Source organism: Neolamprologus multifasciatus, chromosome 14 (genome assembly GCF_963576455.1).
Source record: "Neolamprologus multifasciatus chromosome 14, fNeoMul1.2, whole genome shotgun sequence".
Taxonomy (NCBI): Eukaryota; Metazoa; Chordata; class Actinopteri; order Cichliformes; family Cichlidae; genus Neolamprologus; species Neolamprologus multifasciatus.
Genome location: NC_140452.1, coordinates 39,989,869 through 40,010,235, shown reverse-complemented (window position 1 = coordinate 40,010,235; position 20,367 = coordinate 39,989,869). Strand labels below are relative to the sequence as shown.

Below are 20,367 nucleotides of genomic sequence, written 5' to 3'. Positions count from 1 at the left end.
TGAATAAACAAAGATTACATGTTAATGTTTTGTTAGTACCCTCATTTCATTGTGTTACATTTCACCCCAGGATATGTTACAACTAACCCAGACTATGGGGTTAATTGTAACATTTCACTCTTTGTGTTTGAGGCCATACCATGCAATGGGTAATTGTGCTGCAGAGAAAATAGCTGCACTATTTAATAGCCGAGACATGTAAATACTTTGCATTACATTTTGAATCCACTACCTTAAAAGAGCTCTAATTTACAGACAAATGTGAAAAATGTTACAACTATCCCCAGTCTCCCCTACTGGGTCCTGTGGTGGGGGTTGTGGTTGTTAGGTTGAGCTGGCAGCGGGAGCGCTGCAGCTCTGTGAACATTGTGAACAGCAACCATGAGAGTCAATAATGTATGCTGCAAAGCATGAATTTGCACCCGGGTCTGCCGTGTATGTTTACACCCAGGTTCTGTACAGGACGATGGTTAGTGAAACTGTACTTATAAGAACAGCATTATTAAATGAACGGATTATTCTTATACCTCTGAGCCAGGGTAAAGGCCTGTGGTAGACTAGCAGTTAAGCATGCAGGAAAACATCCAGGTGAGTGATTACCAATCTTCCTTATTGCACTTGCATATAAGCTTCATCTTTGGGATCTGTTTGACAGATTAAAGACCAAAAAGTCATTTTTAACAGCTTAAACACAGGCAGACAATCACTCTTGGCACCACACCAGAACCCTCAAATGGAGGTACTGTAACTCAGACAGCATTGGTAGTTTCCATAAAAAGGCCCTTGATTGATTTACTTTAGAAAGAGGACACTGTGCTACCTGTCAAAGATCCTTTATTTTTTGTTAAGGGAAGAGGCAAATTGGTCCTGGGTGAGGGGAAAAGACAACGAGCAATTCAGGAGACCCCTGTGGGTGAAAAATGTAGGAAACAGTTCACCCTGCCCGGGATAGGGTTACCGGGGCTCACTCTGGAGCCAGACTTGGGGAAGGTGCCTGTGCCTATGTGCCAAATGACAGTTTAGAGTACCTTACCTTCATGGAGTTCCCAGGTGGGGTGCTTCAACACTAATGTGGGCAATGACAGTGAGACCTGCAGGGGTGTGATTGGAAGCAACAGCTAAATTGGATCTCTGTTAACACCATGTTCAACACACACACACACACAGATTAATACATTCCATTTCATATATGTATATTTTATTCTTTATATAATTTGATATTTTAATGCCATGTGCTTTTTTTTTTAATGTTGTGACACATTGATCCTGGAAGAACATTACTTTATTACAAGGTGTATTACTGTGGCTCAAATGACACTAAAAAGCAACTTGACTTGAACTAGCATGTTCAAGTCAAGTTCAAGTTCCGTTGCTATGTTCAGCAATTAAAACAACACAGGGTATCAAAAACAGTCCAAAATTCAACCCACTGCCATGTACTTCAAAGATATTGTTTTAATTTTATTGTTGATGTTTTAAATGAGCAAACAAGCAAGAAAACAAACAAAAGTTAATTTGTCAAAAACATTTTACTCTTGACTGTGTCTTCTAACATCCAGGAGCTAACAAATTGGGCTTGGTTAGCCTCTTATATTCATAAGAATGAATAATCACCAAAGTGATATGATATTCCGGCTTTCATATTTTCAACTTAACGACTGGTGTGGCTACTAAAAAAAGCGAAAAGAAAAAAAAATCAAAAATGTTTGTTAATACTCAACACATACTTCTCACGCATATCACATATCCTGTGATTATTAGTCACAGGTATTACTCGTGGTATTCTTGTTTTATTGTTAGCTTGTGTTTTTGTTAACAGAGAACTTGTGGAAGCCCATTGGTTTTTGAGACCTGATTTTACTTCTTAAGGTCAGGCTGCTCAGGTCTTCCCATTCCTGATCCTTTGCCATCATAGCAATTTTCTTTAGGTGATTATTTAACAGTCTTAGTTGCCTGTTTATGCTTAGCAGCTTCCTTTGGGAACTGCTTGGTGTACAGACGATGTGTGTACTGCAGTTCTGGTAAGATAAATCTCTGACATTTTGTTTTGGTTTGTATATCTAAGTTTGGGTTTAGGTTATAGCCCTGAATGACAGCTGTTCCATACTGAAAAGGCTTCAGCCTAGCATCCTTTACCAGTGATGGGTCAACCGCACATCTATCTTTCAGGCAAGTGTTTGCAAGCTTGACTTGTAGCTTTCTCAGCTGAGCTACTTCCCTCTCCATCTTCTGTCGTCCAACAAGACTATCCACTTTGTGCCAGAAGGTTGTGTTGAAGTGCAGGTAAATCCTCCAGTCTAAAGCATTCCACTTCTTGATTTTTTCTTCAGTGTTCGGTGAAAGTGAATGCCGAGTTTGTTCACTGCGACTATTGAGCCGAAAGGAAACCATATCTTCCAAGGACCAGCAGAGGGAGTACTTGAGCAAGACCATGGACTCATCAAAGTATTCAGAAATTAGTATAAGATTAAAGTCCTGTTCTATGGTTTTAATAGCCACAGTGGTTCTCTCCTCAAAGTCTCCAGCACCAACTGCAATATTATTCTTAAAGCCAAAGTCAAAAGCCAGAATATTGTGAGCGTAGTGGTTGTTGGCTACCGATGCATTATAGTTTCTCCAGCTGTTGTCTAAGAAGTCCTCCAGGCTAAATGTCTTACGAAAGGCTGGGATGCTCTTATAATAACTAAAGATGGATTCCATCATAGCCACAGGATGTCTCAAGATGGAAAAGTAAAAGGTATCCTGAGGCATCACTTTTGCCACCTGAGAAATACATAGTAAATTACACAGTCAGACACCTGTTGTTCTGAAGACCAGTAGTGTTATCACTATATTATCCATGTGCTATATATGTTTATTCTTGTCATCCTTAGCAAGTCATAAAATAGATTTAAAAAAAAAAAGTCACATTATTTCAATAACAAAATGCAGTGTGTGAAAAAATAATACACCTTTATTGCTTTCTTTTGAATTTAGAGGGTAAGTTTCAGCCAGGTGCTGCTAATCAAAAGCACTGATTAAATGATCATTAACAAGTGTCAAAACTTCTATAAAAGGAGACATTTTGGTCTCGAGCCTTCTGGTGGATTTTCACGCAATGCCAAAAAGGAAAGAAATCCGGAGTGATATTTGAACTCTTCCTGGAAGGGTTAAAAGGCAGTGTTATGAGATGACTTATGAGATGACTTTTAGAGAGAGGCAAGACGTGAAAGACTCCCACCCCTTAAAAATAAAAGTAAATGAATTAAATAAATAAATATTTATTAGTCTTCAATAAGATAAACTAGACCAGATTAAAGCATACCATTCTGGAATCCTTCCTGCCTGTAAAATTATTATTTTTTTAAATGTGTAAAATTGTGACTGGTGAAGGATTTTTATTAGAACCAATTTGCAAAAGCAATGGGAGAAACACCTCTCTTATGAAAAGAGATACTACGAGACACCTCTCTACACATGTAACTGTATAATAATGATAAAAGTATTTATTCTGCAGAAAAATGTTCCCCATCACTGCTATATGGATTAGTGTTACTGCTGCAGATGTTTAATGCATAATAGTATATAAAATCACGGGTTTGTAGTACCTGTCCTATAAGGACCACAATAAAATTTAATCATCTCAGAAACACTAGCCTAGATCATAGATTCATAGATTCAGTTTAAAAAGTAACTTTAAAAAAAAAATCACTTCTCTCTGGTCAATCTGTAACAAATGCAAGTATCACTGTGTTAGATTAATGTCTAAACATTGCAAAAACTAAGAAGCGATGCACACATACATGCATGTAGCACAGTAACATGGTAACCTGGTACCATCATATCATAAGATGTCATGATATGATGGTAAATAATGTTTTGTGTTCTCCTACACATTGTGCACACCTGCTGATCTCTGGTAAATGGCTTGCAGTATGAGTTACCATGCCAATATACCCTTGTGAGAATTTTCTTTTCAAACCCAGGGTTAACCTTTAAGGTACCTGTATAAGAATGAATCCTGCTTTGTAGTTTAGATAATTTGTACATTAGATAATATTTCATTAGGTCTTGATATGTGAAACAGGGTGTACTGCAGCTTTTATTTTGGCCCAATTAACACATTTTGGTACTTAATCAGGCTGACTGGAATACCAAACCATATCAAATTGATATAATTGCCGTGGTTGCCATGGAACTACATACATTTCTGATGAAACTCACCTCAGATTTTTTAAATCTCATGTGGTTGCACATGATGTGGAACTCTTTCACACTTCTGCTGCTAACTCCTTCGACAAAATGTGGAACAAAGAAAAATGGATAAAATAACTGGCTCTGTTTGTTTAGAGGGAGAGCAAAGGTCAAGTTTCTGCTTTCGCCATAGCGATACAGGAGGTTTAAGATAGTGCTGCTTGCTGTCTTGTGTGTCTTGAGGAAAACGATGTGAGACTTTGGATGGCAGGTTGCTTGAGTGTGAGTATTGTTCTGAGTCTTCAAAAAACTGGAAGGAGTGAAAGAGAGGGTGAGTGTTTTTTCTGTGCCTAGATTTAAGTCTGTCCGGGTACTATGGGAAACCAGAGAAGATGGAAGGTCAACATTTAGTTTGTTTCTGTCTTTTGGTAGAAGCAGCTTGCCCAGTGTAACTTTTCTCCCCTCCTGTTGAGAGCTTGCAAGCCTGTCGATTAAAGAATATGAAGGCTTTTCATGTTGCTCATATTGATGATTACCATTTGCAGTTTGTTCCATTTGTTGTAATCTTGTGTCTTCAGGTCTTATGTGAGGAAACTCGTTTTCTTTCTTGATAGGGAACTTCATCTGCTGGAGTTGTACTAGCTTGCCATTCCTGGAAAACATCATAAACACAATAAAATACCTCACTTTCAAATCTTATATTATTGGTTCTAGGTCAGGAACTTTTGACATCACATTTTAATGGACTGGAGGTCCTCTACTGTGGCATTTTAATAAACATTTCAATTTTGTTTAAACAAAAGTGAGGATGTGACTTTCTATATGCCAAAAACTTCCTGTGAAAGGTAATCAGTACCTTACAATGTGACACTGCAGGTTGATTCAGCCAGCTATCCCTTGAAAGCAATTAGTTTATGAACGTGCACAACACACTGCACACACTCAAGAAATTTGAATATTGTAATGTTATGAATTATATCATATATATATATATATATATATATATATATATATATATATATATATATATATATATATATATGTGTGGGTGTGGGTGTATATATAAATGAAATGGTTTTTCTTTAATTTGTTTTATTATTATTTTCTACATTGTAGATACATACTGAAGAAATCAAACATATTAAGCAAGATATATGGAATTATGTAGAAAGAATTGATAAAATATGGTGGTGAACGGGTGAATGTAGGTATGAAAAAGGCTAAGGCTAAATTAAACGCAGAGTTTAATTCCACGTCTCCACGTCTTTCGGGACGTGGCTGAGGTCTCGCTGTTGTGCACCAGGACAGATTCACATGCAGACTGATGAACTCGGATTCCTTTACCTCATTTGAACTTCAGATGATCAAGGTCAGCTCTTTGCACACCTTTTATTGTATTTTAATCTACCGACCTCCTGGCCCTGCCGGAGTCTTTTTAACTGAATTTAACGACCTCCTATCATCCATTATTAAATTAGAGAAGGTGGTAATGTTGGGAGATTTTAACCTTCATATTGATGATGCATCTTGTAATATGGCTGCTGACTTCATGACCATCACAGATTCTTTTAATTTTATGCAGCCCTACACATGTAAAGGGTCACACATTGGACCTTGTTTTCTCCTTGGGTTTAAATATAAATGATATTCGTGTGGAAAATGTCCATGTGAGTGACCATAGCTGCATATATTTTAACTTGTCGTTTTATTTGGATCCCCCGGCTCCCAAAATAACGATTGAGAGGCGAATCATAAACCAGAACGCCGGCAAAAGGTTCTCTGCCATGTTTGACGCTGAAATTACTTACAATGACTACAATTGGACTCTCTTGTCTCATCCTTTAATAACCAGTGTAATTCTATTTTAGACATATTGGCACCTCTGAAAAAAAGTACTGTCCTATGTTTGAAATCTCATCCTTGGTTAAATGAAAACATTCGTAATTTCATTTTCGTAATTTAGTTTGTGGAAGGCTTCCAAGCTTGAGGTTTATAAGTTACACCTTAAAGAATCTATCCTCTTGCTAAATGACATGTGGAAAAATGCCAGAACAGAGTATTTTTCACACCTCATAGCTTCAAAAAAGAAAGATCCTAATTTTTTTTTTAAAACAATTAAGAGTATTGTTTCTCCTGATGCTCCTTGTGCACCAGTTCACTCAACGTCCGAATGCAATGAGTTTATGAACTATTTCAGAAATAAGGTCATTGCCATCAGGTCTAATATCTCTCCATCATCTTCTCAATATCAAACTTTCAACTTGCTCTCCTCTGATACTTGGTCCTCTTTTACTCCTATTACATTACAAGACATCAGAGGCCTGCTTTGTCATATAAAACAGACTTCAAGCCCCCTTGATGTCCTTCTATCTTCATTTTTCACTAGTGTGTTTGATTCAATTGGCCCCTGTATTGTGGAAATGATAAATACTTCTCTTCATACTTCATACCAGCTTCTTTAAACAAGCTATTGTTGAGCCAATATTAAAGAAACCTCAGCTGGATCCATGTCTTCCTAACAGTTATAGGCCAGTATCCAAATTGCCTTTTATATCGAAAATTTTAGAAAAAGTAGTAGTAGAACAAGTTAACTATTTCCTGGATAAAAATGCTGTTATGGACACTTTCCAGTCTGGTTTTCGTAAATTGCATTCCACTGAAATGGCCTTACTTAGAGTATCTAGGGATATCTTGATGGCAGCAGACTCTGGAGAATACACAGTGCTGGTCCTGTTGGATCTCAGCTCTGCTTTTGACACTGTAGATCACAGTATCATGATAAACAGACTCGAGAACTTGTTTGGGATTACTGGTGATGTTTTAAAATGGTTTATGTCATATTTGTCTGAGAGATCTTTTACTGTTTGCATGAATCATGTGACATCAGAATCAACAGTTTTGCCGTGTGGGGTACCTCAGGGATCTGTCCTGGGTCCAATTCTCTTTCTACTTTATGTATTCCCCCTAGGCCAAATTATTAAGCGCTATAAATATATCTCCTATCATCTCTATGCTGACGACATCCAACTATACTGTTCCTTCAAAATGTCTGAGTTGTATAAATTGTCTAATTTAAGTAATTGCCTGACAGAAATCAGATCAGAACAGATGATTAAGCAAGATAACTCGTTAACAGGGATCAAAATCAATAACCGAGTACACACTATTAGTTTATTTGCAGATGATATGATGATATATTTAATAGGCCCAGTTAATTCCTTTTTTAAATTAAGGCAAGCATTAAACACATTTGGAAAATAGTCAAGTTACAAGATAAATCTTAAAAAGACTCAAGTTCTAGTATTCAATATTCAATTGTATCACAGAAGAAAGCTCCAAGAATTGAAAATAAATTGGAATGTAAACTCCCTGAAATATTTTGGTATAATCGACTTAGACATGCAAAAAGAACTTGATAGATGGAATACATATCCTTTGAGTTTTATTGACAGAATAAATGTAATCAAGAAAAAAAATGTAGTACCACAATTATTATATTTATTTTTTATCCCTGCAAATTGAAATACCACTAGATGGGATGAATCTTTAGATTTATTTGGGAAGGGAGGAGACCTAGGATTTCTTACGCAATATTGCAGCTACCTAAGGCTATGTTCACACTAGCCCGGATAGATTTGAAAACGGCATTTTTGTCTGAAAACGCTCCGCATCCACACTATCGTTTTCAGTCATTTTCATGCATCCACATTGAAACGGCAGAAAACGCTTATGTTCCAGTACTGCGCATGTGTGAAATGCAAGACAATTCGACCGGCCTCATTTCTGCTCACTGTTTATTTACTTTCCGGCTCTTTGAAACATTGCGGGAAAATGTCGAGGAAAAGCACCGAGTTTTTTAAATGGACTAACAATGAGGTGGGGTTGTTGCTGTGAGTAACACAAAAGTACAAAGTTGCAAAAGTGAGTGAGAATTAAAGAATTTGAAGAAAAGCTATCTGAAGCATGTACAAACTGATATTAATCTTTAATAAGACTGTCAAAATTGGGAAACAATCACATGACTAAAATGTGTCATCGTTTTCAAAAAGTCTCCGTTTTTGCTGTCCACACTGCAACGCGAAAGCACCGTTTTGAAATGTATGCGTTTTTGAGAGCGTTTTCAAAATGCTGCATTTTCCTTAAGGGAAAACGCCGTCCCAGTTTGGATGGGAGGCCAAAATGGAGAGAAGATTATGTGTTTTCAAACGAAAATGCATTAGTGTGGACGTAACCTAAGACTGAAGGAGGGATGGCTCTTCCCCATTTAACTCACATCATATGGAGGTGATTAAGAATCTGACAGCTCGGATTCGGTCCTGGCCGACACTGCCACCAGCCCCACTGGCGTTCCTCGACCGCGTGGGAGTGGAGGAGGTCGGGCCGGCACGGGTGCAATTTTACTTATTGCAAAATTGCAAAGAATGCATTATTTATTCTCAATGATCCCAAGTAAACTATCACCTGACCTGAGTTAAATGTGGTTAAGATTGCTGGAATTTCTGGAATTTCCCTTGGAAAGATAGACCCCTCCATATTAACTTTCACTGCTACTTCTTAGCCAACATGTTTTAACCATCTTGAGATATATTGTAGCCCCAATACATCTCAGGATGGTTAAAGCATACCTTCTTAGATAAGCCCTGGCAAGATGTAGAACAGACGCTATTATATGTGTGTGTGTGTGTGTGTGTGTATATACATATATATATGTATATGTATGTGTGTGTTTGTATGTACGTGTGTACATATATACGTGTATATATAATGGGTGTATCTGTATGTATGCAGGTGTATGTATAACTTGTACATATCTTTCTTGTGTACATGTAAATTTGTCTGTGTTATTGTGTAAATTCTTATGCTATTGTGTATTTCTTTTTTTTGTCTGAGTGTCAGGACCCTACACCACCGGGCAGAACATGTTCCCTCTCACACACACATGTAAAGGAAGCACTTAAAACATGCGGTTATCCTAATTGGGCGTTTATAAAGTCAGCAAAGATGCACAGAAAAGAAGATCAGACACCAGCGAGGGAGGATAAGAAGGACAGACGCAACAACATTGTCATCCCCTATGTAGCCGGTGTATCAGAGAAACTCAGGAGGGTTCTCGCCAAGCACGACATCCCAGTGTACTTAAGACCCAGCAACACACTGAGACAAAAACTGGTTCACCCGAAAGACAAAACTCCTAAACACAAACTTAACAACCTGGTGTATGCTGTACACTGCAGAGAGGAATGCCCAGACCTCTACATTGGAGAGACCAAACAGCCACTTCACAAGCGCATGGCACAACATAGAAGAGCCACCTCCACGGGACAAGACTCAGCAGTCCATCTGCATCTAAAGGTCAAAGGTCACTCTTTCGAGGATGCTAATGTTCACATTTTGGACAGAGAGGACAGATGGTTTGAAAGAGGAGTGAAAGAAGCCATTTACGTCCACTGTGAGCGACCATCTTTGAACAGAGGCGGTGGTTTATGACACCAACTGTCTGCCATCTATAATCCAGTTTTGAGTTCCCTCCCCAGACGCCTTAACGCCCACTCACATCCTGGGCCATCTGACCTCAGGAAATCACATGATAGGGTGGGGCCAGGTTTCACAATGAGCTCACCCGAAACCCTGGCTGATTGGGACCCACACCCATTTTCACACCTTGGCTCATGTGATTAGGTAGAGGATCATCAGGGGGTCCTTTGTCCCTCCTTGGGGGGAAACTCCCACTGGGTTTAAATCTGGGACTCTCCACCATTTGACCTTAGAACTGAAGAAGCTTCTCGGATGAGAGGTGAAACATCTTCAAGCAACTCGAAGAAGTCCAGACGCTTTTCTTTCCAAGCTCCTAAGACCAGAATTTTCTGGCTATTTTTTGATGGGTTGGGTCTTACAGGATTAAGTCTCACTGCGCCTCTGTCATTCTCCTTTGCAGAGGCCTTTGTGCAACCCATCTCCTCCCCATCTCCATTTCTCATCACTCAAGCTCCATTCAAACCACCAGCATATTGGCTCCGGGGAGTCCTGCTCTAATCCCTTTCACAGCTGGGGTTCCGTTCACCAAAGAAGGGCCATCGAACTCTAACCACCAAACACCTATCTATATTCTGTTCATCAATAAATCATGTTCATTCTTTCTAATAATCTCTCCTTATTGAACTACTGGTAGAGCTCTGAGCCTGCAGAGGGATGTAGGATGGAGTTGCTGAGAAACAGGACTCAGAACATGATTCACTTTAAGTTCAGTAAATTAACTTTAATGTTGTATTTTTTTTAATGTATTATAGTAAGTACCATATTATATCTCCAAAGGTTGATTCTGTTCATCTGGACGTAGCGTTTTCAGTGGGAGAAACATTTCGTCACTCATCCAAGTGACTTCCTCAGTCTCAGCTGACTGCCGGTTTCCCCAATCTTAAAAACAGTACATTTGCATAATGACTGAAACCAGTCCACTGAGGGAACAATGTGCTGAGAAGTCAGTTCCTTCATTATGATGAAGCTGAAACCTGCATTTAGCTGAGACTGAAGAAGTCACTTGGATGAGTGATGAAACGTTTCTCCCACTGAAAATGCTTCGTCCAGATGAACAGAATCAACCTTTGGAGATTTACTTACCTGGATGATTGAGCATGCATCAAGACGATACCATATTATATACTTTAAAGTTTATAATCGTCACATGAGATATCTTTCACCAATGCTAGATTCAGTAAGAAATGTCCAAAATAAGATTAACGATAACAAAATCCACTTGGTTTGAGAAAATTGGTGTTGAGAGTAGGACTTTACCTGGCCTGATGGGTGACAAAGGTCTGAATGGCAATACAGACTCCCAGCAAAATGAACAGTATCCACAGAGAGTGATGCCTGCTGTGCAGCAATCTCTTCCTCTTCACAAACCTACAAAAACGTATACACACACAGACACACACAAACACACGTGGGAATGATATTTAAATGGATAAGGTGACTGTTGCCACGTTGTATTGAGACTGGGTTATGAGAAAAAACTAAGTGACACGTTGCCACAGACACCTCCTAGTGCTTAAACTGCCTCGGAGTAAAACAATTAATTAATTAACTCTTGTACAATGAATTTTCCAATTTAACAGAGGCCACACACAAAAAAACGTGCCAACCACTGGGTTGTATGTTGTTTTTGTTGTATGCATGTTCTTTATTGATAAGATTTTGGTTGCTCAGCTGTACAGTTCACTTAAAGCTCAAAATAACTGCAAATTATGAACTCATTTAACATTTGCCAATAGAACTAGAGTATGGGAACCTACTCCAAATTAACAAAATGCAATGTATATACCTCATTTTCATTCTAATAAATGCCAAAAGTATGCAATTTTTATTTTCATTATTTTTTCCTTTTTAAATAAATATTTTTCTCAGTATCAATAGCATGAGTAGAAGCATCACCTTTACGTTCCCTTAAACTAAGAACTGCTAGTCCGTGCACAGTCCTAAAAATTCGCAACCATACTGCCAAGGGATTTAGATTTTTTTCCTCTGAGAAACAAATCTAGCCACATGTGGCCTTCGTTTCTAAAGTAAACTAAATTTGTACATGCTGCTGATCATATGTAAAGATGTAGGACATCAGGACAGTCAAGGCCCACGGGCCACATCCGGCCCGGCGTACATTTATATCCAGCCCGCGAAATCATTTTATATAGATGTACTATTATTGTTATGCATGGCCCGGCGATATGAGGCGCTAATAATATACTAACTACAGATCCCATAATGTAGCGCTGCAGCCTCCTTGCTGAACGCTGGGCTAACTGGGAACATTCCCATGTCAATCAGTAGTGTTGTGCCAAATCACTGATTTTCTTTCCGATCCGATACCAAGTAAAATTCAGGGTGGTGTCGACGATACTGATCCGATGCCGATACTTTGTACAAAAATAAGCGTCATAATGATTACAGGACATCAGATTACTTGTTCTTATCACTTAATGATGCAGAATTCATCATATAGAAATAAAAAAGCTGAATTGTGCGATATTTGAACACCTTGCCTGCCTGCAGCACTAAAGGACTCCGTGAGAGACGTCTGTCTCGCCCTAGCAGCACCTGTCCCTGTCCACTCCACCTCTTCAGTTCGCCTCAACATACGCTCGTAATATTCTGTGATACGATTTACTCTGAGGTGTTTGACAAATTTGTGGTGTTGCCACAACACCTCACTTTCTTGCCACATGTATCGCAAACCACGTCTCAGCTGTTTGTGGATGTAAAATACGTCCACACATAACTCCAATTACGCTCAGCCATTGTTGTGAGTGTGCACGCCAAGGGGCTGCGACACATTTATACAGTTCTATTTCGCACATGACTATGAAAGGCGGAAGAGAAAGTAGTTCCTTCCACTGTAGACAATCCGAATGAAATAAGTTCTTTCCACTGTGTGTTAATGATAAACTACAAATTTAGCCTAAGTTACTAAAGTATTGATATTTTAATGTGAGAATCGATTCTAGAACATAAATGACTGGTATCAGAGGAATCGATATTTCATTGATCCGCACATCACTATCAATCAAGTCAAACTTCTGTTATTGCGAAGCTAGCCGCTCACAATGGCGAAGAGAAAAGTTGATTCTGAAAGCAGAGCCTTTCAGCGCCAGTGGGTGACTGAATATATGTTTACAGACATTGCTGGTAAACCCGTGTGTCTTATTAGTGGAGCTAATGTGGCTGTAATTAAGGAAATTAATTTAAGACGGCACTACGAGACAGAAAGTCAGGATAAGCTGAAAATCCTAAATGCAGAGCAGAAACTAAAGAAAGTAGAAGAGCTAAAGAAAAATGTGACATTTCAGCAGACTTTTTTCACCAGAGCAAAATCACAAAGTGAAGCTGTTGTGAAAGCAAGTTTTATTGTAGCAGAGGAGAAAGCCAAATCAGCCCAGAACTACTCTGAAGAGCTGCATGATGAGGGTGTGCAGCGTCTTGTGTCCAGACAAAACGCAGATTTTGGCAAATGTGAGCCTGAGCAGAAATACGATTGCTGATCGGGTTTGTGAGATGGCCACTGATTTAAGAACACAGTTGTGTGAAAGAAGCAAAAACTTTATTGCATACTCTCTTGCTGTGGATGAAAGTACAGACATGATGGACATCTGGCCATCTTCATCCGTGGAGAGGAAATATTGAACATTAAATTGATGCACGGGACAACGACAGGAAAAGACATTTTTTAAAACGTACGTCAAAGGGTAATCGACATGAAACTGCCCTGGGACAAACTTGTTGGACTTGCAACAGATGGAGCGCCGGTGTTGTGTGGTGAAAAAAGCGGACTAGTCAGCAGGATGTGAGTAAAGATGCAGGAGGAGAACTGTACCGGTGAGTTAACAGCATATCACTGCATCACACACCAGGAAACGCTGTGTGGTAAAGTCCTAAAAATGGAGCATGTAATGATCACTGTAACGCAAACCGTAAATTTTATCTGAGCTAAAAGTTTAAATCACCGTCAATTTCAGTCTTTTATGTGGGAAATAGATTCAGAGTTTGCCGACATTCCTCATCATACAGAGGTCTGTTGGCTGAGTTGGGGAAAAGTTCTCAATAGTTTTTGAGCTCAGCAAGGAAATCTGTCGGTTCATGGACATGTATGATGCGGTGAAGGCATTTCAAGTGAAGCTGTCACAAATGCACCAGTGCAACCTGCCTCACTTTCCCTGTTGCCAAGTAAAGTAATGCTGAACTCCACCTGTGCAGATTCAGATGGAGCTGCAGTGTAATGATACACTCAAGGGAAAGTACGACACTGAATGGCCCGCACAGTTTATTAGCTCCATTCCTGAAGCAATGCCCAGCTCCGTCTACATGCGGCTCCAACCTTTCATTTATTTTTTCTGGGGTTTTTGGAAGCATGTTCATATTTCTAACTTGCATAATTTTGACAGGATATATTTTTATGAAGAGCAAAATATTTAAAGTTAAAGTTTATTTCTTTTAAGTTTATTTAATCTGGAATAATATTCCTGTCTGTTTTATTCACATTTATGTTTAAAAAACATTGTTTTAGGGTGTTCAATAAATGTCTATCTTGTTTGGCCCGCGACCTAAAGTGTGCCTTGAGTTTTGGCCCCCTGTGCAATTCAGTTTGACACCCCTGACCTACAGCAACATCAACTATACCTACCAACTATATAAGTTACTAATCTTAAATTCATTGTTGTTATAGCAGCTAAAAAAGAGAAATCTTCTCTACGCCTCATTTACATGGAGCTTAAAATGTTTTTTGTATACTGGATATCCCCATGACATTCAAAGCACTGATGTAGTTAAACCGTACAGCAACTTTTTCCTGACTATCTTTATTTATCACACACACACACACACACACACACACACACACACACACACACACACACACACACACACACACACACACAAATCACATGGCACCACTCTGACTCTAGAATCTAATTCTAGTAAAAGTTTACAGTTGAGCTAAGATCCTAATATTTTTAATCTGGAGGTTAATTACAAAAACAAAAAAGCTCATATGAAAACACATACATTATATTACATAAATCTTTTACCATTCTCCCAGAAGCACATTTGTGAAGTCAGACACTGATCTTTGATGAGAAGGCCTGGCTTGCAGTACCTGCACTAATTCATCCCAAAGGTGTTGGTTTTTTAATGGTAGAATGGGAGGCAGAGCCTTTAACTTTCAGGTCTGTCTTCCTGTGGAACCATTTTTCTTTCTACTTTTAAGATCAGGTGTTTTTTCTTCACTTGCCTTTTTACTCATTATATGTTTATATTCCATTCTAATCATTAGCTGTTATAATTTTTTTCTCTCTTCCACAGGGTGTCCATTGTCCTCTCTTAGTAGCCAGTGCCCCAGGATGAGAGACTGGTGATTGGAGTAGACTTCCATGGGCATGTAAGTAAAGTAAACAGATGCTAGTGTTTTACAAAAGGGGTGGAACTTGTTGTGCTGAACATGTACTTTAAGAAGAGGGGGAAGAAATAGTTTTTGTTCTGGGCCTGGTTCTGCTGGAGTTTTCTACTTGTTAAAAGGGAGTATTTTCCCTTTTTTCCCCCTTCCCACTGATTGTTTGGATTTTCTGTTTTCCCCGCATTATTGTAAGGTCTTTGTCTTACAGTATAAAGCATGTTGTGATTTGGTGCTATATAAATAAAACTAAACAGAACTGAATAGGGTAACACACACACACACACACACACACATATATATATATATATATATATATATATATATATATATATATGGAGGAAGGTACTCAACCACCCTCGGGAGAGTATCTCATTTTGACCTTGAAACTTCCAGGCTATACTCGGTACAGATGTTCTTTTATACTGTGTGGCACTTGATTATGTATGTATGTATGCTCTGCCTGCTACTATTTTACAGTGTGCTGTGATGTGCTGGATTGTTTCAGGGGCATCTTTGCACAGCCTGCACCTGGGCTCTTGCCTGGTGTGGCCAGCCTCTATGGATCTGATGATTGTTCCTGTGCTGCCTCTGTGCTTTCTTTCAGTTTAGCTTTGTTCAGCCATTTCTGGATGTCAGCCACTTGCTTCTTCTGCCAGTGGTACATGCCATATGCAGGAGCCTGTCCTTCCATGATGGTTCTTCTCCTTGTTCCTCTTGTTTCTCTGGTTTCTTCTGCCTGAAGTATTTGCTAAGGATGCGGTCTATTGTGGTCTTCCTGGTGTACTCATGTATGCTCATTGTTTCATCCTGGATTGTGGTTCTGAAACTTATTAATCCTTGGCCATAAGCATACAGTCTCAGGATGCTGGATTTGGGGTATAACCCTCCATGCAAGATAAGGAGCTTCCCTGTCTTGATGTCAGTGGCTTCTATTTCCTCCTTTGGTCAGCTTATTATCCCAGCAAGGTATTACTGGCAGGGTGTTGGTGTTAATTGCCTGGCTCTTGTTCTTCCCATTCAGCTAACTCTTCAAGACTTGCCTTACCCTCTGCTGGCATTTGGTGGTTTTCCTAGTGGCCTCTTTGTGGTTCTTATCTGCCTGTAGGATTCCAAGGTACTTGTAGCTGTCCTCAGTGTCTGCAGTGTTCATTTCTTGTAGTACAATCCCCTCCGTTTTGACTACCTCCCTCTCTTTTTTACCATTCAACTACATGTCTTCAGTCCAAATAGCATTCCAATGTCATTGCTGTAGGTTCTAGTGGTTTAGATCAGTGAATCAATGTCTCATTCACTCTTGGCATACAGCTTCATGTCATCCTTATAGAGTAGGTGGCTGACGATTGCTGCATTTCGTAGTTGGTATCTGTAGGGGGTTCAGGCCTATGCAGAACAGCAGTGGAGACAAGACTTGTGCTATTGGCTTGACATTGGCCTCTAGTGTTGTTTGCCACGTCTCCATCGAATTTCTAATAAGGCCATTAGGTTCCTGTTTATCTCGTGTTGTTCTCTGCATTCCAGGATCCATGGGTTGAGGCACTGAGTCATAGGCTTGCAGTCAATCCAAGCGGTGTACAAGTTGGTGAGCCTGGTTTTACAGTCTTGGGTGACTGCTCTGTCTGACAGGAGCTGGTGTTTTGCCCCTGTGGTGTTTCTGCCTATTCCTATCTGTGTCCCACTCATACCCAAGCCATATGCCAACACTATTTATTTTTTTCCGATACTTACATTTTACATTTGTGAGTACTGTTCATATGTATATAGTGGCACAGAATTGTGCACATCACCCCCCTTTCTTTCCCACACTGCACTGAGTAGGAGATGCTCTGTATCTCATTGTACACATGTGTAAAGGCATTCTCTACTCAACTCTCTACTACTACTCTCTAGTGACCGGGAGGTTGTTGGTTCGATCTGCTCCAATCTGCATGTCAAATATCCTTGAGCAAGATACTAACCCCAGGTTGCTCTCCGATGCATTCATCGATGTGAATGGGTATGAATGTTAGTTAGGTAGCACTTAAAACCTAGAGAAGTGTTTGGGTGAATGGGTGTGATTGGGTGAATGAACAAGTTGTATAAAGCGCTTTGAGTGCTCAGAGTAGAAAAGCGCTATATAAGAACCAGTCTATTTACCATGTGATGGTTACTGGATCCTGTTCAGGGAGTTTGCTTTATCCAAGGTCTGCTCTTAGATCCACTAGCAACTGAGCATTGTTTTTATGAGTTGTGTCCTTCTCCCATATACTCCCAGTATTGGTCTGTCTGCATCTTGTGGGGCTGTTTTCATATTGTTCACCTTCCACTAGGGGTACACCTTGGATTATTCAGTGGAGTACAGCTGGTTTATTCTCCTGCCTTCTGTCTCTACAGAAAAACAAACAAAGTTCACAGGCTGTCCCAGCCAAGAGCAGCAGGATCCAGGGCATGTAGGGCCAAAGAGGGGCCACCAGGCTCAACCTCACCTCCTTGGTGTGGACTTGACAGAGGATTGACTGGAGGAGAGAGAATGGAGGGAAGGCATAGAGGAGGCACTGGGGGCAGGGGTGCACAAGGGCAAAAGGTCGACCTCTGCCCTTCCAAATTTGCACCAGATCTAGTTGGCCACCTGAAATGGAGTCTCCACCCTTCTGGACGTAGTCGCTTACTTGACAGTGTCTGCCACCATTTTCAATGGCCCTAGCACATGAACTACTCTGAGTGAGCAGAGCAGGCGTTAGCCAGAGAGAAGCCAGAGAGCCAGAGAAAAACTCTTGCTCACTGGGCTAACAGCATCAGCGACAGTAAGAACCAACTGGTTGCATCAGTTTACAAGACCTGTATTCCAGAAGGATACAGCCAGCTGCAGTGACACTAGGTGAGTGCCGAGTGTTCAACTCGCAAGACCCCAAGAAACAGACCAGGTGCCCACAGCATCAGCTACAGCAAGGTTCCACTGGATTCATGAACCTGTGAGACCACAGATAATATACCAGGAGCAATCACAGCCACATATTAGAGTCACTACAAAGGACCTTTCCTTTCTTTTTTTCTCTTTTTAGGGCAACAGCAATTATGGGAACCAACCAACAGGCTTCACAACACAAAGGCATAGGACACACACTGTACCATGCAAAGCACACACGCACACTACATCTGGCAGCAAGTGGAGATCAAAGAATCATAGTTTTCATATCTGCACAGATGTTTTATAGGAGAAGCCTAAGTGTCTTAAAGAAGTATCCACATGTCCTGATAAAGGGGGTTCCTTCTCCATACATATGGAATATGTAAAGAGTGGAGAGACAGTCTTGATGTATAGTGAGCAAGAGTGTAAGATTTACTGCCAAGATTCTCCACCCAGAATGTGGAGAAATTGAATAGCATCTCAGTTTGTGCAAATTTTCCCTGCTGTTGTCCTTGCATACAGTTTCTGGTATTCTGTGCTGTTCTGTATGGGGATTCTGTACTCACTCAGAGATTAGACTGTACACTGAATTATTATCACCATGGATTCAAACTATAAATACATAAATATATTAATTCAAGCCAACAGCACCTCCTTTCAGTGTAACAGCCTGGTGACCAGTGATGGGGTTTCCCTGGTGAGGAGGAAACTGGTGACAGCAGTCCATCTTTGGAGGGCCACGACATGGATGGAAGGACCCCTCTGGTGTCTTCCTGGAGGGGTCCTTCATCGCTGACTGAGGCGAGAGGCTACGTCTGATCACCCTCATCACTGGAGCCTCAGACCGAGGTGGGGCAGCTGTCAAGCCCGATAGCAGCATTGGAGAAATCGGAGTGTGGAGCTGCAGCTGCAGCAGAGAGGATGAGGAAGCAGAGCCGACAGATGATGAGTCCAGACTCAAAGCCAAATTTAACCCCTAGTCTCGGTGAAACTGGCAAAATCCAACAACCAGCATAAACCGAAGTCCATTAATCTAAATATGGGGAAACAGCAGGAAAGAAAATAAGATTACAATATGAAGGACCAGATTGTGACGATCGTCAGATTTGTTATTTTGAATGTGCTTTTTGTAATGAAAATCTGTTTGTGTTTTTCCATTTGTATGGACTTCACACCCCACTGGCAGTCAACCAGTAAGATCATGTTGATTTTGCGCGTTAGGAGTGTTCAGCGAAGTAATCTGTTTCTTATGTGGTCTAGCAGGAAGTGTTTCGAGTTACCGGGAAAAGTAGCAGCGTGGCAAATCTAGTAATTCAATGGTAATTAAATATTTTAATACAGCTGAATTTGATTGTTATTTTATTTGGATGATTTGTTATTTGGTTGTTGAATTTGTCTGTTATTTTAAAGGTCTAACCCAGGGGTCGGCAACCTGCGGCTCCAGAGCCGCATGCGGCTCTTTAGTCCTTATACTGCGGCTCCGCGTGGTTTGGGAAAATAAATTAGTATTTAGCTGAAGTGTATTTTATTTGTGTTTAGTTCTTTTTTTAACTTGTAGTTCTAAATTGGAAGATTATTGTGATATTGAAATATAAAAATAAAATTATATTCTATTATTTTTTCATCGCTTAAAATTCTTCCGCGAGTCACACTCGCCGAAGCTGGTATACCCGCCGAAACGCCGTGCATTTATCGAGACTTTCAACCCCAGGTAGGCCAATTATGGATCTTCGGATCCACATTATGTCAGCAGCTATTCTCCACCATGAACTATGTTAAAGACAAACACCGCTCACGCCTGACAGATGACAGCTTACAGTCCTGCGTAAACTGACTTCGTACAGCCCCGATTAGCAGACGCTGTGCGCAGAGGTTCGGGACCATAAGTCTTATTGTAAACATATCACGGCAGACCGGTGATGTTTGCATGAACACGCTTTTCAGCATCTCTTTATTGACCACTTTTCACACACGTTTGCTGTACGGCCCGACATACACCACCAACAACACAACAGCACAGATAGCGCAGACGTAAAGGCAGCGAGGCGTGATTGCGGGTGTGGCTCAGGTGCGTCCGCCTCCCCTGCAGCAGCGCTGCAGACCACGCCCCACCGCACGCATTAACCTGGTAAAATACATATTTAGGCAGAATTTTGCAAATATCTATTTTTAATTTTTCAGCAGCATAGTGCTTTTTTACCAATTATTTTTTAAAAGTCAGGTCAAGGCTCCAACAGCCCAAAGACAATATAAGGGTGGTGGCTGACAACAGTTTTTGTTTGCTACATGGATCATTTTAGTTCAGGTTGGTGTCTTTCCTTTTGTTATATTTCTTTAAGAGTTCAAAATGTGTTGATTACATAAATAAAAT

The 20,367-nt window shown here is 40.2% G+C and overlaps 1 protein-coding gene across 1 annotated transcript; it reads right to left on the bottom strand.

The window, feature by feature from the left end:
* Window positions 1-1,476: 1,476 nt before the first annotated feature.
* Window positions 1,477-19,375, bottom strand: gal3st2 (galactose-3-O-sulfotransferase 2). The gene is made up of 4 exons (XM_085184794.1): window positions 18,648-19,375; window positions 10,966-11,076; window positions 4,204-4,825; window positions 1,477-2,763 (listed from the first exon to the last, which is right to left on the bottom strand). The coding sequence occupies exons 1-4, from the start codon at window positions 18,740-18,742 to the stop codon at window positions 1,933-1,935; spliced, it is 1,659 nt and encodes a 552-aa protein (XP_085040920.1). The 5' UTR covers window positions 18,743-19,375; the 3' UTR covers window positions 1,477-1,932.
* Between the last annotated feature and the right edge of the window lie 992 nt (window positions 19,376-20,367).